Raw genomic sequence first — 22,636 nt, 5'->3', positions numbered from 1 at the left:
TAGCTCTCAGTGGACACAAGTAGGTATTGACAGTCTTTTTTTTTTTTTTTTTTTTTTTTTGCAAAGTGGCTTTTTTAGCTAAAAAGTGGTAAGTGTTTCCACCATGGTACAAGTGGCAATAGATCAAAGATATTGATCAAGTTCCTTGTTTTTTACTGTTGGTGCTTTAGTTTAAGTGACATTACTTCTATTACTAGATTTTACAAAAGAAGTGCTTCCCTAAAACGTTTTCAGATAGACTGAGACATTGGTCTTAACAAATGCAACTTCAAGGTAATCTTAATTCAATCCTTGTCCTTCCAAAGAATGAGCAATATTCCCTTTCATGATCTTAGTGTGAATATGTACATTTTTACTATGGCAACTTCAGAAGTGTTCCATTTTTGCCACCCAGATTATCTGGAGAATCTGATTTAATTTTGCCCTTGTTCTGAAGTAAAAGCTTTATATACATCTTGTATATATAATTATTTAATGTCCTTTCAGGGTTGCCACCTCCTAATCAGCCGATTCAGCGCCTTCCAAGTACTTCGCAGCCATCAGCTGTACAAACTCCCACAAGAGCTGCACCAGATTGGAAGCTGATCAGACAGAGAAGTAAGCATTGGGGGTTAGTGGAGACTCTAGGTGATTAAAGAGTGGGACGAGTGGAAGTTTTATGGTCTGTTGGTGCTTTGCTCATGGATCTGCTTTTGCTTTTATTGCCTCATTGGTAGGATTAACAGCTTCCTACCTGTGACTGTATACCATTACTAAGTGCTCTTGAGTGGTGTTGATTCTTTGATAGTCAAAGTATCACTTGCATGGTGCTCCTAGCTTCAGCTGCTCAAGATTTGGACAATCCAAAATTGCATAGACATTGCATTTCCCATTAGAAACAGGCTATTAGACCAGCTTTTTAAATTTTTACTTGGTGGTGTAAATTCTTAAAAAGGAAGATGTGAAACCTGACATAATAGGTATTGTCTCCTATTCAAGCTTCACCCAGTTCAGTACGTCACATAGAATCACGCATGGACTTGAGAAGTGGCATGATCAAATAATTGTCTTAACTTTTTTTACCTTTACCCTTTTCATGGAAAGTTACTTGCTCTTTAGCTGCTACAGTTAGTGTAACACCCTAAATACCACCACCACAGTGTTAGCTCTGCTTTCAGTTATACTAAAGTCTATCAGAATTTCAAAAGGATACCTTCTCTTCAAAAAGAGGTTCTGGCTTTACCTAAACATAAAGATATTGAGAGAGACTGGGGTGGTCTCTTTCCACTAGGGTGGCCTGATGATCCCATTAAAAATTTGGGTATATATATTCCTGTAGACCAGCAACAAGTTGAATATTTTCACCTCTTGTCTGTAAAATTCACAATCAGTTGATTGTGTGGAGATTTACCATTCCCCTTATTGGGGAGAAAGGAAAATTGGTTCTTACCTGCTAATTTTCATTCCTGTAGTACCACAGATTAGTTCAGATTCCTGGGGTTTGCCTCCCTGCCAGCAGATGGAGACAGAGAAAGTTTTACTGACACTGTACACAACCCAGTGCACCACCTGCAATCCCTCGGTATTGACCTGTACCCAGGCCACAAAGATGAGCCCAATAACAAAACACCCTCAAACAGGAGGGTGGTGACTTGTCAACACACTAGAAACTTAGACCAAAAGAAAAGGTAACTCCTAGAGCAGAATAACCTCCTGCCAACTCTGTAGTATTTTTTATTTTATTTATTTAGACATTTTATATATCATCGTTCCATGTGAAGATCATAGCGGTTTATAAAATTCCATCCATAGCTAGGATATACACATAATGGGTTTCAGAGGTAGTTTTCTTCAAAAGGTATCAAATGGATGTTCCAATACATATTAACTAAATATCTAGGGCATAGGGAGAGGAGAACAGAACATTAAATGATATTACAAGTTTCACATTTTAGACAGTATGTAGTGTTGAGGTTCTTACATTCCCTCATTAAATTTATTCCTCAAGCTTCAATTGATTTCTCTTGTCTATCCTATTGTAGTTCTCTGCATTCTGATTTTTTTGTTAGGTTATAAGCATTTTTGAATAGCCATGTTTTTAGCTCACATTTAAATCTTTTTCTGTCTTATCAAACGTAACATCTCGGGTAGAGAATTCCAAAGGTTTGGACCCACAATTGAAAACACATGATCTCTTACTTGTGATAGATGTATGCTCCTTATTGTGGGAACAGTCAGTAGTCCTTTATTTTGAGATATTAGTGTTCACTGGGGTGTATATGGTTGAAGTGAAGGCCGATCATACCGGTGTTTCTTGAATGATTTTTGAATATTAACATTACTACTTTAAAATAGATTCAGGATTGTACTGGCAGCCAGTGCAGAGAAATCAGTGAGGGTGTAATGTGATCAAATTTCCTTGTTACTAATAGAAGTCTTGCTGATGCATTTTGCAGTAATTGTAATGGTTTTAGGATATTTGTGAGAAGACTGAGTAATAAGGAGTTATAGTATATAGGTTTCAGAAGATTTGAGTTTGCAATATAGTACGTGTTGTGATTCCCGGTTGCGGCCGCCCGCAACTGGAGCCCCTATCTCGCCTCCCGACGTCGGGGCCACTGTCGCACCGCGGCCGGGGAACGCACTGGGGTCGGCCTCCAGCATGCCCTTTCCTTCTAAACCCTGGGCGTGATGTTCCGTGGGGCTCCCGGCGGGGGAAACGCTCCCTGGGCCTCCTCCCGCGGCGTCTGGCCGCTCTACAAGGCCCTTCCGGGTGCAGCCTGCTGGCTTTCCACTTAGGCGCAAGGCCGCACCTCCCGGTGAGATTTAAAGGGGCCTCATCCCCTAAATTGCTATCACCTGCCCCTAATGGGCTAGGCACTGAATCCTACTTAAGGAGACTGCCCACAGTCATTCCTCGACTTGGCACCGAGTCTGCTCACTCCGGTGAGTCTTCTGGTGCCTCGGGTTCCTGGTTCCTGCTTCTTCTCGGGCGTATCTTCGGTGTGTGACTTCGGATTGGCAAGCAGTGATCCCCCAGTACTTGACCTCGGACTCCTCCAGACCATCCATCTTCAAGGGCCCACCTAAGTCCCAGCGGTCCGGGTCCCTACGGGCTCCTCCCGGGGGGGGGGGGGGGCGCGGACTTCCAGTGGCGAAGATCCAGTTGGTCCTTGCTCCGCCTTCACGCCGCTTCGCCCTCTCAGGGGGCCCATCTAAGTCTCCAACAGCGAAGATCCAGCCAGCCCCAACTTCTCTTCCGCCTCGCCACCCGACAGGGGAACCTTAGGAGCCATCTCCTAAAGGTCATACCAACCTTCTGTTGTCCAAGGGTTCACGACCCTCCATAACAGTACGGAAGTCCTTACAGGTTAATAGAGGTTTTAACCGATGTAATATACGCAACGTGGCGTAGCCTGTATTAATTTATTGTTGTGTTTTTTCATAGTAAGGTTCTTGTCTAGCTATATTCCTAAATGCTGTACTTGATTTGAGGGAGTAATTTGAAATTTACCAAAGACTAGAGCCATTGGTTTAACTAGCAAAGAGTTTCTACTTAACCAAGTGACCAGTCTTTTTAGGGTTTAATGTTTGAGTTTAGATAGCACCTGTTGAATTGCTTTCATATAAGTTGAAAGTGTGGATCCTCTTTTCTCCCAGGACAAGCAGGATGGTAGTCCTCACATATGGGTGACATCATCAGATGGAGTCCTGTCACGGAACACTTTTGTCTAAGTTTCTAGAACTTTGACCTTCACACTGAGCATGCCCTGCATGCTACTAACCCTGCAGCCACCAGGGGTCCCCCTTCAGTCTCTATTTTTCCGCACAGCAGTTGCCTTGCAGTTTAGGAGCTCTGTGAGAAATTTGTCACAACTTTCCTATCGGAACTATCTAAAGTTTATCTTCTTAAAAAATCCCTCACCGGAGTCCCCCCATCGTGCTCCGTTCCCTCCGATGCTCGGTAAGTGTTTTTTCCGGTACTTGCAGTTGGTTCCCGGCGACTTACTGCTTTGGTACCCGATGGTCACCGACTGCGCGCCCGCCAAATTTTAACATGGCGACCGAGTTTAGGAAATGCCCCGAGTGTCTGAAGACCATGTCCATAACGGATCCGTGTGAAGTCTGTGTTTTGTGCTTAGGTACCTTGCATGTCGTTCGTCGATGCCCTAGTTGTGCAAAAATGACCCCCAAAGGCCGTCTCACTTGCCTGGACAAAATAGAGTAGTTGTTTGCTTCAAAACATACTGCTCCGTCGACACTAGTTCAAGCGCCACCGACCGTGGAGGGTCCGTTGACCTTGGAGACGATTCGCCAGGACCATCATGGACGGAGTGACTGTCTGTCACTGACTCCATCGAGGACATCTGCGTCGTCGTCTTCGGTGCTGGGGGAAAAACTGGACCGAGCACTGAGGGAAACATACACACCGGCACTGACGGGTGTCCCCAACCGGTGCCGGCATCAATACCGCAGCGGCATCGACTTCCATAGAGCCGCTTGCAAAGAGGGCCCGGGGAGAGGAGCCCCCATACTCCTCTGGACCCGGGACCCCTAGGCGTTCCCCACCGATACCGGTGCCAGGCCCCCGTGGAGGCTCCGACGCCTAGCCTGCCTCCTACCTCGATTGCTCTGCCACCCATGCCGGCTACTGGGAGGAATTGGACCGAATGGTCCAAGAGGCAGTGCTGAAAGCCTTACGAGGCTTCCAGTCACCGCCGGCACCCGCCCCCATATCGGCTCCAGAACCGGCTTCCTCAATGATGGCACCACTCCTCGGTGCCTTATCGACTCCTCTGCCACCAGACACCTGCCATCGAGTCATCCATCGAGGCCTCTGCAGGTTCCAATTCCAGTACTGAGTTCCTTGGAGGAGGAAGGATCGATTCCCGGCCACATCCTCCATGGGAACCGTCGATGCTGGAGCCCATACCGGGGCTACCGGTACCCAAGCGCACCTCATCGGCCTCGATGCCTTTCCTGCCCACTTGGTTTTGGCATGCTTCCTCCATCGGGAGCTCCACCAGGAGAAAGTCCCTATAATCCATGGGATGATGCATCCTCAGATGATTCATCACAGACATCCGAGGACTTGTTCTCACAGCCTTCACCGCCGGAGGAAAGGAGAAGATCTCCTCCAGAAGACCTCTCCTTTGCCAGTTGTCTGAGACTATACCTTTTACGCTGGTCACGGAGGAAGATGCTCGTCATAAAGTGTTGAAGGTCTTACAATTTGTAGTTGTTCCAAAAGAAATAATGGCAATACCGGTACATGAAGTTCTTTTGGACCTCATGCACTGCCTGTGGGAGCATCCAGGTACGGTATCCCCAGTCAATAAAAAGACAGATGCTACCTACCTGGTTCAACAAGCCCCAGGTTTTCAAGAGTCAGCTGCCCCACCACTCTGTAGTTGTGGAATTAGCTTAGAAAAAAGCTAAACGATCGCATCCATATTCCTCTGCTCCTCCTGGTAAGGAACAGAAGGCATTGGATGCATTGGGACGAAGAATTTTCCAAGGGTCCATGTTGATATCATGAATTGCAGCATAGCAACTATACATGACCCAATATAATAGAAATCTCTGGAAACAAGTGCAGGAGATTGGGACACATTACCACAGCAGCAACAAGAAGCCTTGTCCTCCATCCTACAAAATGGAATGGAAGCAGGTAAACATGAAGTCAGAGCTGCCTACGATTCTTTTGAAACTGCATCCAGAGTCTCGGCAGTGGGTATCAGTGCTAGACGCTGGTCCTGGCTTAAGACCTACACCCGGAAGTGCAGGACAAACTGGCAGATCTACCCTGTACCGGAGACAACCTGTTCGGGATAAGATCCAGGACACAGTGGCCCAGTTAAAGGATCATCATACAGAAACTGACAGTATTAGATAAGCAATTATCAACCTTTACATCTGTTTTCGTTTACCTCATTATTATGCTATTTAGCTGCGCTCCTGCGATTTGTTATCACCCTGTGATATTTATATTCTAGTCTTTAACATTAGAATACTCTAACTGCCATTACTATTGTCTGTCTTTGCTATATATAACTGTTATCATCCTTCTACTATTTTATTATTGTACTTTCCTTGTTAAATGATTGTAAACTGTTGTGAAGGTTCCCACTAATACGATGGTATAGAAAAACAAATAAACCATAAACCATGAGACCCTGCGCCAGTTGTCAACTGTCTCCCCAGATGTTCCCTCCGAAGCCCGCAAGGCCACGCATAGAGAACCCAAAAAACAATTCTACAGACCACGCAGATATTACCCTCCTGTGTTCCGTGCACGACCGGCTCGGGCACCTCAGAGGGGACATGCACGCCAAACTAGAACATCTAGACCACAGCCAGCTCCACAAGCTGGCCCTGCGTCTGGATTTTGACTTTTTTCCAGAGAGCAGCAGCCATATTCCAGTGGGGGGCCGCATGTGCTACTTTGCAACAAATTGGCATCCAATCACCACGGACTAGTCTGTTCTATCCATCGTAACCCACAGTTACCGTCTAAATTTTTCAAAAATACCCCTGGCTTTCCCACCTATTCCATCCTGGAGCTGTGACAACCACACAGGGAAACTCGAGTCAGAGCTCTCAACCCTTCTGTCAGTCAGAATTGGTTCCACCGAATCAGCAGGGAAAAGGAGAAAAAGGGAAAAGGATTCTACTCCAGATATTTCCTAATTCCAAAAAAGACCGGCGGCCTCCGACCTATTCTAGACCTCCGTGCCTTGAATACATTTCTTCACAAGGAACGGTTCAGGATGGTATCCCTGGGCACCATGCTTCCTCTACTTCAACAAGGGGATTGGTTCTGCTCTCTGGACCTGCAAGACGCATACGCCCATATTGCGATATTCCCGCCTCATCACAAATATCTGCGATATGTGATGGGCCGCAGTCACTATCAATACAAAGTACTACCATTCAGCCTAGCCTCGGCGTGCTGCCTGGCAGTCGTGGCTGCGCAGTTACACAGCAGAGACGTATGCGTTTTTCCATACCTAGACGACTGTTTTATAAAAAGCCAGTCAAAACAAGGAGCCCTCGACTCTCTCTCGGCCTCACCATAAGGCTTCTAAACTCATTGGGATTTCTAATAAATTACCCCAAATTCCAATTGACACCATCTCATCTTCTCTCCTTTATAGGAGCAGACCTAGACATGACACTGACCAGAGCATTCTTACCCAACGACTGTGCGATTATGCTGTCCAACCTTGCCAGCTTTATCCGCTGTCGAAAAAGAGCCTCAGCTGGCCAGCTACTCGGGTTGCTCGGCCACATGGCATCAACAATCCTTGTCACCTCTATGGCATGCCTGGCCATGAGAGTGACCCAATGGACTCTGAAATCCCAGTGGCGACAAGCTGCTGTCGTCCCTGGTACACATAACCAGCCAGCTTTGTCTGTCCCTTGCCTGGTGGACACACAAAGCTAACTTACAAGTGGTTCTTCCTTTCCAGCAACCGGCTCCTCAGATGACCTTAACTACGGATGCCTCCAACCTAGGTTGGGGAACCCATGTCCAAGGTCTTCAAACTCAAGGGACTTGGACAACAGCCAAAGCGACCCATCAAATCAAGTTCTGGAGCTTCGAGCAATGTGCTACGCCCTTTATGCATTTCAGGATTGCCTCTCCAAAAAGTTGTCCTGATTCAAACAGACAACCAAGTTGCAATGTGGTACCTGAACAAATTGGGGCATGGGCTCTTATCTGCCTTGCCAGGAGGCGGCGCAGATTTGGGCCTGGGCCCTGTTGCATTCCATTCTTCTGCGAGCCACTTATCTAGCGAGCACACAGAATGCACTGGCGGACCGCCTCAGCTGATGTTTTCAGCCCCACGAATGGTCTCTGGATCCCTCGGTTGCGAGCAGAATCTTCCACCAGTGGAGTCATCTGACCATCGACCTCTTTGCGTCCACTCAGAACCACAAAGTGGAACACTTCTGCTCTCTGCACAGGGACCGGCAATCGCAAGCCAGGGATGCCTTCGCCCGTTCCTGGAACAAAGGCCTGCTTTATGCGTATCCTCCGATTCCGCTAATAAGCAAGCCTCTCGTGAAGCTACAACAGGACCAGAGCTTAATGATTCTCATAGCCCCGTATTGGCTGCATCAAATGGGTTCTCCATACTTCTCGACCTTTCTGTCCAGGACCCCATTTGCCTGGGCATGTCGCCCAACCTTATAACACAGAATCACGGCAAGTTACGCCACCCGAACCTCCAGATCTTCTCTCTGACGGCCTGGATGTTGAAAGGCTGATAATACAACCACTCAACCTTTCAAGTGACGTATTTCAAGTCCTAGTAGATTCATGGAAGCCTTCCACGCGGAAATCCTATCGCTGTAAATGGAAGAGATTTACCTTGTGGTGCACACAAAATGGCTGGGATCCCTTTTCTTGCCCCACATCGAGTCTGTTAGATTATCTCTGGCACCTCTCGGAATCTGGTCTCCAGACATCTATCCGAGTGCACATTAGTGCCCTCTCTGCTTACCATCAAGGAATAGGGGATGCCTCGATAATGGCTCAACCCCCTGGTGAGTCAATTCATGAGAGGCTTAGTACAGCTTAAGCCTCCTCTACAGCCACCAGTCTTGGCATGGGACCTCAATGTGGTACTTGCACGGCTCATGCACACTTCTTTTGAGCCCTTGCACTCCTGTGAACTCAGATACCTTACATGGAAAGTTCTTTTCCTAGTAGCCATCAGGTCTGCTCGCATAGTGAGTGAGTTACAGGCCCTTGTGACCTACTCACCCTACACAAGGTTCCTCCATGACCTGGTGGTTCTCCGCACTCACCCTAAATTCCTTCCTAAGTTGGTAACTGATTTCCATTTAAATCAGTCTATAGTCTTGCCCACTTTCTTTCCAAGACCTCACGCTCACCCAGGTGAGTGAGCACCCTACACCTTGGACTGTAAACATGCTCTTGCGTTTTACTTAGACTGCACTACAGCCCACAGGAAGTCCACCCAACTCTTTGTATCTTTTGATAAGAACAAACTTGGGAATGCGGTTGGCAAGCAAACACTGTCAAATTGGTTGGCAGACTGCATCACATTCTGTTACCAGCAAGCAGGCCTTCCACTACAGGAACAAGTGAAGGTTCACTCAGTCAGAGCATCGGCAACATCAGTAGCACACTACCGTTCAGTACCGATTGCTGACATCTGCAGGGCTGCGACATGGAGCTCTCTCCACATCTTCGCAGCTCACTACTGCCTGGACAAGGCTGGGCGACAGGATTCCATCTTTGACTAGTCTGTCCTAAGACATTTGTTTCCAGTGTAGGAACCCAACTTGTCCTACCTCGACCCGTAGTGAATTTCAGGCTGCCTCATTCTTGCCAACAGCACTCCAGTTGTTGTGCCTGTTGCACATGTTCGGTGCTCTTGGCCTCATACGTACGACTCAGCCTGTAGCTTACTATTCACCCATATGTGAGGACTACCATCCTGCTTGTCCTGGGAGAAAGCAGAGTTGCTTACCTGTAACAGGTGTTCTCCCAGAACAGCAGGATGTTAGTCCTCACGAAACCCGCCTGCCACCCTGCAGAGTTGGGTTAGCTTACGTTTTATTTTATTTTTCGCTCGTACTTTTGCTCAAACAAGACTGAATGGGGACCCCTGGTGGCTGCAGGGTTAGTTGCATGCTGGGCATGCTCAGTGTGCCAGTCAAAGTTTTAGAAACTTTGACAAAAGTATTCCGTGACAGGGCTCCATCTGATGATGTCACCCATATGTGAGGACTAACATCCTTCTGTCCTGGGAGAACACCTGTTACAGGTAAGCAACTCTGCTTTTTCCAGTGATTTGGAGAATGGAATGTAGATCTGTATGTCGTCAGCATACAGGAAGAAAGCAATTCCTAGGTCCACCAGTAATTTAAACAGTGGGAGCATATAAATTAGAACATGTTTTTTGTAGGAAATATCTTTAAAAAATGTTCTTATAGAGGGAACATAGTTGTCAAAAATAAACCCCACAGAAATCATTTTATAAAAAACAGCTTGTGCAAAACTATGATACACAAGGAATAATTAAGGAATACTTTTCCTCAGAGAATTAGAGAATTTTATTGAAGAAAAAAAACTCTGTGCTCTTAATGCACAGACTTCAACAACTCTTAGGAGCCTTAATAATTTCTTCCAGACACACAATCTTGCACCCTACTGTTTTCATGTAGATGTTTCCCAGTGCAGTAATGCCTCAGGAAATCCAATTCAAAATCAGAAAAGTTCCTTATTTGATATAGCTCATATCTAAATAGCATAATATCGCTATTGTCCTTTTCACATAGCTTAATCCCCTGTTTCCTTTTCATATGACTTGATCCTGCTGTTTCCTGACATAGGCCTAAGTTTCGCCCCACACGAGAGACTACATCAGAGGAAATTATAACATAAAAAATGCAGTACATACACAATAAACACACTGCCCAACCACAAAAAACAAAATAAATAATAAAACCTACACTTAACCAAAGAAAAATCACCAGTTATAAATCACTTTACAACAAAAAAAGAAACTATTTTCTAACCTATACCAAAAAATACCAACAGAGATTACCAATAATAGATTAAACTCAAAAAAATCTTTTTCTAAACTCCAAACTCAAACTTACCTTCCAAACCGTACAGAAATTCAAAAGCCAACAAATGTAACCACACATTTAGAGTAAACCAATGCAATTACCGGCCAGAATCCTAGTGTCGTTTTAAACCGACAGCTAGAGACTCTGCAACCAATTAACATCCAGAGAAACTCTAACCAATCCATCAATCTAAGAAAAAAGAACCGTAAGCACCTCCCTTCCAAAAAAAAAGCTGCCAAAGCAAGGAAATGCTGAGAATAACCTTTAGACACTGCCCAAGAAAAATTGGATCCACAGAAAAACAAAATACACAAAACATTTACAAATGCACACCCCCCCCCCCCCCAATCTGATTATTTAAATGCTTTGGAGATAGTGTCCAGGCGATAAATCCATTTTTGTTCAACCTGTAGCAACCAGCTTGATAAATTACCACTGAGAGGATGTACATGAACCTGTTGTAATGCCAAAAAACGTAAATCTTGTACCTTATGTCCAGCAGTCAACCAATGCTGAACCAATGGGGTGTTTAAACGTGCACTGTTTATGTTGCTCCGGGTTCAATCACCTGAGTTTTTAAAGGACGACTAATTTGACCCACATACCACAATACGCAAGGACAAAATATAAGATAAATAACATTTTCTAGATTGACATGTGGTAGAAGATCACAGTAGTGTTTTCTGGGTAACTGGATGAGTCAATTCACATACCAAAAGAGATAATGAGCATACGGAGCAACTTCCACACGGCTATTGACCATTTTTAGAGGTCTCTAAAGATCTTATTTTCAGATGGTAAAAAAGAGACCAAATGCTTCTGTAAATTCCTGGCCTACTTATACACAAAGGGGGTTTATCAAACTCCCACAGTCTTGTAGCATCGGCCAATGCCGTCTAATGATTTGAACAACGTGTTGAGTGGCTGGTGTGTATGGAAGTACACACACCACTCTATCCATGGGTGCTGCCGGCTTCTTTTTCACAATAATTCTCGGTTACAGTATTATGCTCTCCTGTAGACTCTTAATCACGACATCTGGATACCCACGTTCACTAAATGAATGCTACATGTCCTTGGCTTGCTGTTTGAATTCTTCACAAGTAGAACAAATACATCAAAGATGAAAAAATCGAGAAACCAAAATGTTCTCTTTCATCCTACAATGATGACAACTCTCAAAACACAATCGGGTGAATTTTAAATTGCCTATGTGTATAAAATACGGGGGTTACATGCATAACCAGTCCTTGCACATGCCGTGCGCATTTTAGAAGGGGCCTGGCCGCGCGCGTAACCCCTGTTACGCGCACAAGCCATCTCAGGAGCTGGAGTAAGTTCGTAAACAAAGAAAACAAAAATAGGTAGGAGCTTTTAAGTGGTCGGGGAGGACAGGGGAAGAGGGAGGGAGAATGGGCAGGGGAGTAAGGAAGTTCCCTGCCAGTCCTTTTAAGGAGCAGACTGGGAGGGAACTGGGGAAGGCCGCAATGCGTCACTGTGTGAAAATTGCAATATTCCACACCCCCCTTGCGCGTGCTGCCCCGGATTTTATAACATGCGCAAGCCGGTGTGCATGTTATAAAATTGCGCATCCATGTGCGCGCGCCTGTATTTGTATGTTTAAAAATCTACCCCAATGAGTGGCAGTCTGTGGCCTTCCAATGTATCGTAGAGGTAACATTTGGTAAGAATTCCCCAGAAATCAACAAGTAATTCTAGAATAAGAGGAGTGAGGAAAAGAGAAGAAAGTATAGTTATCTGTAGGGTGTAATATTTTCCAGGGATCAGATAACCCATGGGTGTTTATAAGGCCAGAGATAGCCTTCTGTAATTTAGACTAAGTTGCTATCCAATAATGGGTCTAGGGGTTGGTTGAAGTCACCACCAGCTATCAATTTGGCAGGTTCATCCCCCATCATAAGGGAAGAAATCTGTTGAGAAAAGATTGGATCATCTACATTAGGAGCATACAAGTTGAAAAAAGAAAATCTTTCTCCTACAATGAGAACTAAGGCAGAAACCCATCTTCATCCATAGCTTGATTTAAAATCTGAGCTTCCAAACGCCTATGGAAGAGAATTGCTACCTCCCGCTTATTTCTTAAGCGGGAGGTAGCAATTCTCCCGCAGTGCATATGCCACCTATTATACCTACTCTTGCTTAAGTTTAAGAGACTCTGGGGAAGAAAGATATCTTCTGTAACATTGCCACATCTGATTTCAATGATTTCAAAATATGTTAACACTTTCTTTAAGTTGGGTGTGAGAGACCATTAAAGTTCAATGACACCAAAAGTATATCTGAGATTGAAGCCATAGTAACAAAAAAAGAAATTCCCAACCTTAGTAGCAGAAGAGAATAAAGAAAATACAAAGAACATTAAAAAAAAAATATCTATCCCACATGTGAGAAAAAGAAAAGAATGTCCTCCTGAGAGAAAGTAAAAAAAGCAAGACCCAAGCCCTGACAACTTGGGGCTTGTGGCAGAAAGCATAACCATCTAAGAACTAGCTCCATATGTGATTATAAACATCACCCAAACAAGCAAGTCAATCTGGGTAGCATCATATTGCAGGTAACCACAGTCAGCAGTAAAGTATGAAAGTAACATTGTCCAAGGAGATGGCGCTATGATATGAGAAAATGGACTCCAAAAATCAAATCCAAACAGCGATCAAAAAAGAACACTATCAGAACCAGTGCAACTCAGGTGATCATCTTGTGAGGATTCTCCATAGCAGAGAGAGACTTTGAACTTCTGGAGAGTCAAAGGAGGGAGTCTTACTGTAGCAAGTGACCCACATTCTTTGACATTGTCTTCCAGTTTACCATAGGTGACACTACCTTTTCTCATTATTATGTATATACTGCTGTTAGTGTATATACAGTTGAGTCAGAGCTCACATAGGGGGTAATTTTCAAAAGGATTTACATGCTTAAAACTGGGATTACACTTGTAAATGCCATTTACGTGTGTAAGTGGACTTTTGAAAATTACTGCAATATATGCCATTGAGTTGTCAATAGGTTTTACACACGTAAGTGCACTTTAAGTGGTAGATTTTAAAATGCACACCAAAGCCGGGAGATATGCGTGTCTCCAGCCAGCATGCGCCACTCGGATTTTATAAAGCGGCCGTGCATGCGTGTATCTCCCAGTACGCGCACAAATGCAAAAGACCAAAAAATGGGCGGGCGTGGGCAGAGTCTGGGTGGGAACATGGGCGGTTCAAATCTGTATGTAAAAATGTTGCACAAATGCGCGCAGGTATCCCCTACCGTGTAACTTTACTTCTGCTATGGAGGAAGTAGAAAAATAAAATAGGCTACTCAGGAGGGTTTCAAGGGTCGGGGCAGGTAGGGTAAAAGGCTAGTTAGCTGGGGGGGGGGGGGGGGAGTAAGGAAGTCTTTTCATTTAATTGGGTGAACTGGGAATGGACTAGGGAAATGGGTATTGCCGTTGGCGCGCATATATTTCAAAATCCCCCCACATACATGGTAGATGTGGCATTTGTGCACATCCATATAAAATTATGCGCACATGTATGAGCGCCATGCTGATTTTATAATGTGTGTGCATAAACGTGCATATGTTATAAAATGGACACATCCATGTGCTTGTGCTGCACGCCAGAATGAAAGGTGCCGTCATAGTGCACAAATGGGCTTTTGAAAATTCCTAGGATACTATGTTACACTTACACACCTAACTCCTTAGAAAATTGCCTCTATAGTGAGGAGATTCCTTTTCTCAAAAAACTTCTAGTTTGAGTTTTAATAAGAGATTAATTGGCTTGCTAAAAGTCATTGAGTAAGTTAAAGGTCAGATGATGTAGCATAGTTCTGTATTATTGTCACTAGGCTGCACTTGCATGTGTACTTCTGTGAACTTGCTTTCTCTAGAAACCAAAAGGGGACCCATTTTTCATACTTACTAATCTATAGTTTGTTTCAAAGAAGATTAACCCAGGGTGTTTTGTAGATAGCTAAGAATATAAATCATCTTATCCAGAGTTAGAATGGATGGTAATGCATCTCAGTTGACACTTTGTGACTTTTTCAAAACTAAAAAGCAAAGGAAACAATTATTCCCACAAAGTAATTGTTCTAGCTGAGATGCTTTATAATCTTTGACTGTTATTTTAATGTGTGATACAGCATTCTGTTTCTCCTTTACTTGTTCTTTGGATCTCACGAAGGTCATTTTCCCTGAGATTAACGAATTAATAAAATTATATTAAAGCATTCATTTTTTCTCCTTTTGTTTTGTAGTACCAGCAGCTAGTATTGCAGCTCCTCAAACCATTCTCAGCGGACAACCCAAACCTCCAACACCTGTGACTTCTGCATCTGTGATGACCTCTGTTCTTCCAGCACCTACCACAGCTACAGTGGTAGGCACTAGCCAAGTGCCCAGTGGTAGTGCCCAACCAATGTCCGTCTCTCTGCAATCTCTGCCTGTGATTTTACATGTCCCTGTTGCTGTCTCTTCCCAGTCTCAACTCCTGCAAGGCACTACGGGTACTTTAGTCACAAATCAGCAATCGGGTAGTGTTGAATTCATTCCTGTGCAAAGCCAACCTGCAGTAGGGAACCTTACCAAAACTCCAGTGTCTTTGGCATCAGCCAATACAGTAAAACCAAATAACAGTCCCGCTGTATCTAGCCCAGGGATGCAACGCAACTCTCCAGCTAGCTCATCATTGAGCACAACACTGGCAGTACAGGCTGTTACCACCGCACATTCTGTAGCTCAAGCTGCAAGGACTTCTTTACCCACAGTGACGACATCAGGACCATATAATCCTCCTCCCAGTCGGGGGCCTATACAGATGAAAATCCCTATTTCAGCATTCAACAACCCATCACCCACTGAGCCTCCTGCAGCACCAAGAATTGGTGAGTGTTTTGTTATCAGAACTCGCATAACAATAGCTATTTGCAGGGGAAGGAAAACATTCTAATTTTTTTCTGTATTATAATTGCATTAAATATTGTGACTGAATTGGATAAATGTTTCTGGACTTATGAGTAATCTATTATATCTGATATTGTCCTGCATCATATTTAGTTACTACAGACTGTTCTGAGAAGAGTGAAGCTGAGTGCACTTAGCCCTCAAACTCCACATATGCAATATGTTTGGGATATGGGCTTTATTCTTACAAAACAGATTGATATTAAATGTGCAAGATCTAGGTTCTGGAATTGTCTATAAGATGCACAGCTGAAGAAAAATTGAAAATCTACAAGCTGCTCTGTGAGGTTTACAAGGAAACCATACATTTCTTGCTTTGGGTAATGCCTGAAGCTGACAGATAGCTGCTGATAGTGAAAAACATTTCTTTTTTTTTTTTTTTGTATTAAAGCTTTTATTAGCAAACAAAAGAAAGAACATAAACATAGTGTACCCTCCACATGAGTACGAGCAATCCCAGTAAACATAGTAGTACACAAGTATGCTAATACACAGTGATGCTGCACCCCTCCCACCCCCCCACTACCATATGTGATACAATCCCATCTAGGTGATCTGGTACTCTAAAAGTAATAGAGATGACTCCTTGGACTCACAGCAAGAGTTGGAGATACATACATAATGATAGACAAATATCCCACAAATCATAGTGAATGCGATTGTCAAAGAGAAAATGTCAGAGGAATGTCATAGGGACCTACAGAACTCGAGGTCAGTTTGCATTATAGGTGGCACTCCACGATATGAAGGGTCCCCACACTGCTTGATATGAAGGGAGTCGATGGCGCCGGACAGCTGTAATATGTTCCAATGTTTGGATTTTGGTCAGATGATTAATGATTAATTTTAAAGAGGGAACGGTAGGGCTTTTCCAATTGCGGGCCAGAGCAAGTCGGGAAACTATGCAAATCTGGTGGCATAACCGCTGCTGGTGGAAGGACCAGCCCTCCACAGGCGTATCAAGAATGGTATGGATAGGGTTTGATGGTAGCGCCCGCCCAACCAGTTTTGATATCCAGGTAAGAATCTCTTGCCAAAATGGGGTAATGATTGGGCAGCTCCACCATATATGTAGATATGACCCGATATGCCCGCACTGGCGCCAACATACCGCCGATGATGTAGGGTACATCTTTGACAGCCGCAAGGGGACATAGTGCCAGCGGTATAGCATTTTAAAACAATGTTCTTGAAGAAGAGCGGACAGTGAACACCGCCGTGCACTCAAAAATCGATCCTCCCAATCCTCCAACGACCAGTTCAAATTAAGCTCAGCTTCCCAAGCTAAGGAGCAGTTCAGCTTCAATGACTGCCCACTTTGAAGTAGCATGTATATCTTAGAAATAGTTTTTTTGAGACCATGAAGGGAAGAGCAATAGCATTCAAACATGGTCTTAGCGAGTTCCAAGTGCCCGGATTGCATAAGAGTACGAATGAAATGCACCAATTGCGCATATTCCAAAAAGGGCAGGCGCACCTCCTTGAATTGTTCTTGCAGGTTCGTATAGGAGATAATGCTGCGTTCCTGGATCAACATTCCTATGGTAAAGATGCCCGAAGATTTCCAAAGTGCAAAGGCGGTGAGAGGCAATCCTGGCACGAAATGGATATTATGAAAGAGGGCTGAGGAAAGATGATAGGGTCTCGTCCCCACCAACTTCGGTTTCCATTGCCTCCAAACCTTGAGTGTGGTAAGGAGGGAGGGAGGTAGCAATAACATGGGTCGCCACGTGTGACGAGGTTGCCAAAATAATGCCCGAAGCCTCATATGTCCCACCACATGCTGTTCTATGTCTTGCCAGGGGACTGTGCCCGGCTCACCCAGTTGTAAATGGATTACTGTCCGCAGCTGCGCCGCCGCAAAGTACCATATTAAATTCGGGACTCCCAGCCCTCCGTTAGCTTTAGGCCGATATAGTACCGCCCTAGCCACCCTTGGCGGCCGTTTCCGCCAGATGAAGTCAAAGATTTTTCGCTGTAGAGAACGGAGAATGCTATTTGTCAAAAAGATGGGTAGAGTATTGAAAAGATATAGCAATCTAGGAAGGACATTCATCTTAATAATGGCTATGCGTCCAAGCCAAGAATGAGGATCCCTATACCATCGGAGAAGATCACCGTCTATTGCCTTAATAAGAGGTAAGTAATTGATATGATATAGCTGGTTGATATCTGCGCCCAAGTAGACTCCCAGATATTTTAAGGGCTTCACTGTCCACCGAAATGGCAATCTATCCTGGAGCTCACCAACTGTGGAGGGCGGCAAATTAAGATTCATAATTTCCGTTTTTTCAAGGTTGACCGTGAAACCCGAGACCGCACTGAATTTCTGGATAGCAGTCAGCATAGCAGGCAGAGACAGCTGAGGGTATGTCAAGGTAAAAAGGATGTCATCTGCGAAAAGTGTCAACTTGTAGTGAGCCTTACCCATTTGTATCCCCGTAATAGCTGGTGATGCGCGGATAGTAGCGGTGAACGGCTCCAAAAAGAGCGCAAAGAGCAAGGGCGACAACGGGCATCCTTGGCGTGTGCCACGTTCAATAGAAAAGCTCGTCCCATATCCACCATTGACCTTCACCTGCGCCGTGGGATTATGATACAGTTGATGAATCCACTGCATAAAGTGCTCTCCAAAGCCCAATTTGACAAGAATCTGAAACAGAAATGGCCAGTGGACCATGTCGAACGCTTTCTCCGCGTCTACTGCTACCAACACACTCGGGATATCTTCTCTTCGAACCCACCAGATGAGATCGATCGCTCGCCTAACGTTGTCAGAGGCAGAACGGCCTGGGATAAAACCCGCCTGATCTGGGTGGACCAAAGAAGGGAGTAATGAGTTAAGCCGTTCCGCTAGGATCCTAGCCAGTATTTTAAGGTCAAGATTTATAAGCGATATGGGCCTGTAAGAGCCGCACAAGGTGGGGTCCTTTCCAGGCTTGGCAATGACTGAGATCCCGGCTACATTAGATTGTGGGCCCAACTGCTCTCCATTACGTAGACAATTAAACATGGTTGTCAGATGAGGGGTCAGTACGTCCGAGAATGTCTTATAATATTTGCAAGTCAATCCATCTAGTCCCGGCGCCTTGCCCGGTTTCAATAGTTTGATCGCGTGACGCACCTCCAGCATGGTAATCGGTTTATCCAGAAGCTCCCGCTGCTGCATCGTTAGGGTGGGTAAGGACGCGTCCTCCAGATAGTCTTCTATAGCCTGCTGATGGATATCCTTTCGTGATGTGTAGAGATTCGCATAAAAGTCGGCGAAGCTCTGCTGTATGTCCGGTATGTTGGTCTGCAATAAGCCCTTAGCATTCTTGATTTTGGCAATGCTGTTGTGCAGCAAAACCCCTTTAAGTCGCCGAGCTAGCAACCGGCCCGCCTTGTTCCCTCCTTCAAAGTACATTTGCTTCGTGACATTCAGAGCATGAGCTATTTGTGCAGAATCCAGCAAGTTCAAGGCTTGTCTGGCCTGTGTCAGTCTCTTATATAATGAAGTAGAAGGTTGCGTCATATGTTGGCGTGAAAGGTCTTTTATTTCCTGCAGTAAATGGGTACGTTTCTCTTCCCTAATACGTTTACAATATGAGGATCTAGAAATAAACTCTCCTCGGATATGTGCTTTGGAACTTTCCCAAATAATCGTAGAAGGGGATTCCTCCGCATTCTGATTGAGGAAAAAATCCTGCAAGGACCTCTCCACCCTCTTGACATATTGGTTATCCTCTAGTAGGCTCTCGTTGAGGCGCCAATATTTAGTTCCCCGGGATGAATCTACAAGGCTGATATCCAGCCATACTGGTGCGTGGTCGCTCCAAGTAATCGGTTCAATTTCCACCCTGCTCACCTTGTTTTGTAAACATTTATCCACAAATAGATAGTCTATCCGGGTATATGTAGCATGTACCTGAGAATAAAATGTATATTGTCTGGACCTCGGGTAGCGCTGTCTCCATACATCAACGATGTTCCATGTCTCCAATAGTTGGAGGAGGCGATGTCTCGGCGATCCCTGATGCACGGACAGTACGTTGGAATTGTCTAGTTGAGGCTTCAAGGACAAATTAAAATCGCCGCCCACCAGCAGCTGGTGATCTATATTGAGGGCTAGACAATCCTCGAGGCGTTTTAGGAATTGCACTTGAGACGTGTTGGGTGCATATACATTAACAAGCGTAAGAAGTTCCAGACCCAGCTTAAGGGTCACTATCACTATGTGTCCGTCGGGGTCCGCATAGGAGTGCATAACCTCATGCATGACGTCTGTGGAGATTAAAATGGCTACTCCAGCATATTTAGAGCCCACTGAGCTGGCTGCGTGGAATTGCGTGGGATAATGTTTATGATATAAATATTTCGTATGTCGGGCCCGCAGATGCGTCTCTTGCACCAGCGCTATATCAATGTGCAATGTTTTTAAATCTTGGAAAAACAGCTGCCTCTTCCTATGAGTTTGTAGTCCCTTGACATTCATAGTTAACACTCTAAGCATAGTATAGTAAATAAAACAGTAATATGAGCATTCCCCCCAACTTATATATAGCCATCCCCTGCCCAATGAGCTTATGATTTGCAGTCACCCTAGTAGGATAAAACTTAGCATGGTAGTATTCCCCAACTTTCCCCCCCTTAACACCAACTTCTGCCCAACCATTCTGGCAGATTACCCTCCCTTTGGGGGCCTCGGCACACACAGAGACCGACATGCAAGCAGCACATTCCCCCCGGGGATCTCCCCGCCCTGTAGCAATAACAACATACATCAGAAATGCTATAAACTGACATCTTACAGAGGCAAAAACCAACCAGTGCTTCTGCCCATGGCTGCCAATCACAACCCTAAACATACTAAGCACTCTCTCAACAAGTAAGTATGAATGTCCTGATAGGAAAACCTCAAGCAGGAAATCTGGTCCTCACAGTCCAGTCAGCCCTGGTCGTCCATAGATGGCTCTGGGTCCCCATTCTGACGACGGAGACGCCTGCGCCCATTAGTGGCCCTTTGCCATCGAGGAAACTTCTCCCCAGCGGCAGGCCCAGCTTGAGCTCTTGGTATGGAAAAATTGACCGTGAGTCCCGCTGACTTCAGGGCCTCGGCCGCTTCTGAAAGGGACTTCACTCGATAAGTCGTACCATGATGCGAGAAAAATAGTCCGAACGGGAAAGTCCATCTGTAGCGGATCTGGGCTTCCCTCAGAACTCTGGTAGCTTCACGGAGTTCAAACCGCTTGCGCAGAGTTACGGGAGCCAGGTCTTGAAACACCGTAATAGTTTGTCCGTCCCATTGCCACGAGGATTGTGCTCGCGCTGCTTCATAGATGTGAGTCTTTTGGACAAAGTCTCGTAGGCATAGGACGATGTCCCTCGCCTGATTATCAGTGCGGCGGCCGAGTGCCCGGTGCGCTCTTTCAATAGAGATGTCGGCCTGGTCCGAGGCAGAGTCCGTCATCTGCCGCCCCCGATCCACAGAGAGAAAAAAGGCGCAAACCTTGCGTGCAACAGCCAGAGCGTCCTTGTAATCTTCCGTCTCGGGAATACCTCGTATGCGGAGATTATTCCTTCTCGAGCGGTTCTCGAGATCTTCTAGTTTTTCATGAATAGCCTGGTTGTCATTTTGGAGCTGTAAATACTGCGTGGTGTGCGACGCCATCTTGTCCGCGTGACCCTCCACTCGGAGCTCCAACTCCCCCACTCTATTACCAAGCGCCGCCATATCCTCCCGTAGCTCAGTCATGGTTGCTAAAAGCTCTGCTTTGTGGTTCTTCATGTCCACTCTTATGTCCATGAACCACCCTCGTAACTCATCACGGCTCAGAACATCGGCGATCTGCAGGGCAGCATGTTGAACAGGGGTAGGATCCCCGATGCCATCGCCATCTTGGGACCCAGTCAGCAGCGAGTCACCATCGGCTTGCTGGTCCATTTGCAATTTTTGATAGCTGAATTGCTTTAAATCTGTCGGTTTGCGTTTCGATGCCATAATAATCGAACCGTCGCGGTTATGTTCTCGATTTAGTGTCCAAAATGCAAATGTGTGCGCTCTTAATCAGGGTTTAGAGATCCCTCGGCCGGGAGCCCGACTCTCACACGTCCATCTCCGGCGCGCGCTCGACAGCGCGCCCCCAAAACATTTCATTTTTAATACAGTTTTAAAAATTCATTTAAACACTTTTCCTGCTATCCCACAAAACTTAACTTTATCTTGCTAAACCAGTCTACAGGGCCGGTGCAAGGGTATTGGGCACCCTAGGCAAACTTTACAGCCTGGCGCCCCCTCCCCCCACCTCCCCATACATAATTTTATGCATTTATAACAGATTTTACATAAAAAATGACATTCTGAGGTAAGAATAATTTTCCTAGTGTGTAGCCAGATGGATTATGTGCTCCTCTGCTAGCAGATGGGAGACGGAGTCAGATTTCAAGCTGATGTCATCCTGGGTACATATACCCCTGCACTGACCTCACTTCCTCAGTATCACTCCATCTCGTAGCAGATGCGGACACTATCCCACACACTAGCACAGTGTTAGGAAAACTACAACAAGAAGATAACGTTACCTTAAGAAGATCGAGCCCTGCTCTCCTGCAGTGATACCTAAGGGTCCCTCCCCCAGTTGAGAATTCATGAGGTGATCTCAGATATCTCTCAGAGGTTTGCCTTGGTCCCAGAGTGGACTTAGCCCCAAGAGCGGCTGAAAGGCAGCGGGTGCACATCCGAGCACGGTAGTGAAGGTAAAACCCTCTCTCCCCGCAGCTGGAAACCGTCCGATGCACAAGCGGTAAGCGCCGAGACCAGGTAAGAAGGAAACTTTAAATTCAGGTCTCCTGTCTCCAGAGCTCAGATTGCCGTACCGACTCTGCTTCCAGCGAGTTAAAAAGGGAGCACCGATCGGGTTGAGCAGCTTTGGTTAGGCTAGGCCCCGATCCGGTGCAGGGGTCCACACACGTGGAGACCCTTAGGGGGGCCGCCATCTTACATGCGGGGGTCATCGGCGCCATCTTCCCTTACCCTCGGCGGTACGCGCAGGACAATCTGGCAGCCGATGTTCACAACTTGTGCGCATC

At 45.6% G+C, this 22,636-nt stretch overlaps 1 protein-coding gene across 5 annotated transcripts in view; it reads left to right on the top strand.

Moving 5' to 3' along the window:
- The window catches only part of ATF7IP (activating transcription factor 7 interacting protein), a 331,366-nt gene that overhangs the window by 243,696 nt on the left and 65,034 nt on the right, over nt 1–22,636 (top strand). For all 5 annotated transcript variants that reach the window (XM_029590341.1, XM_029590340.1, XM_029590343.1 and 2 more), the window contains 2 exons: nt 487–597; nt 14,863–15,489. In XM_029590341.1, coding sequence (XP_029446201.1) covers nt 487–597; nt 14,863–15,489 — 738 coding nt within the window. The remainder of the gene's footprint in view (nt 1–486; nt 598–14,862; nt 15,490–22,636) is intronic.

This window comes from Rhinatrema bivittatum, chromosome 2, assembly GCF_901001135.1.
Source record: "Rhinatrema bivittatum chromosome 2, aRhiBiv1.1, whole genome shotgun sequence".
Lineage (NCBI taxonomy): Eukaryota > Metazoa > Chordata > Amphibia > Gymnophiona > Rhinatrematidae > Rhinatrema > Rhinatrema bivittatum.
The sequence above is the reverse complement of the archived record's forward strand: the minus strand, read 5'-3'. Positions and strand labels throughout refer to the sequence as shown.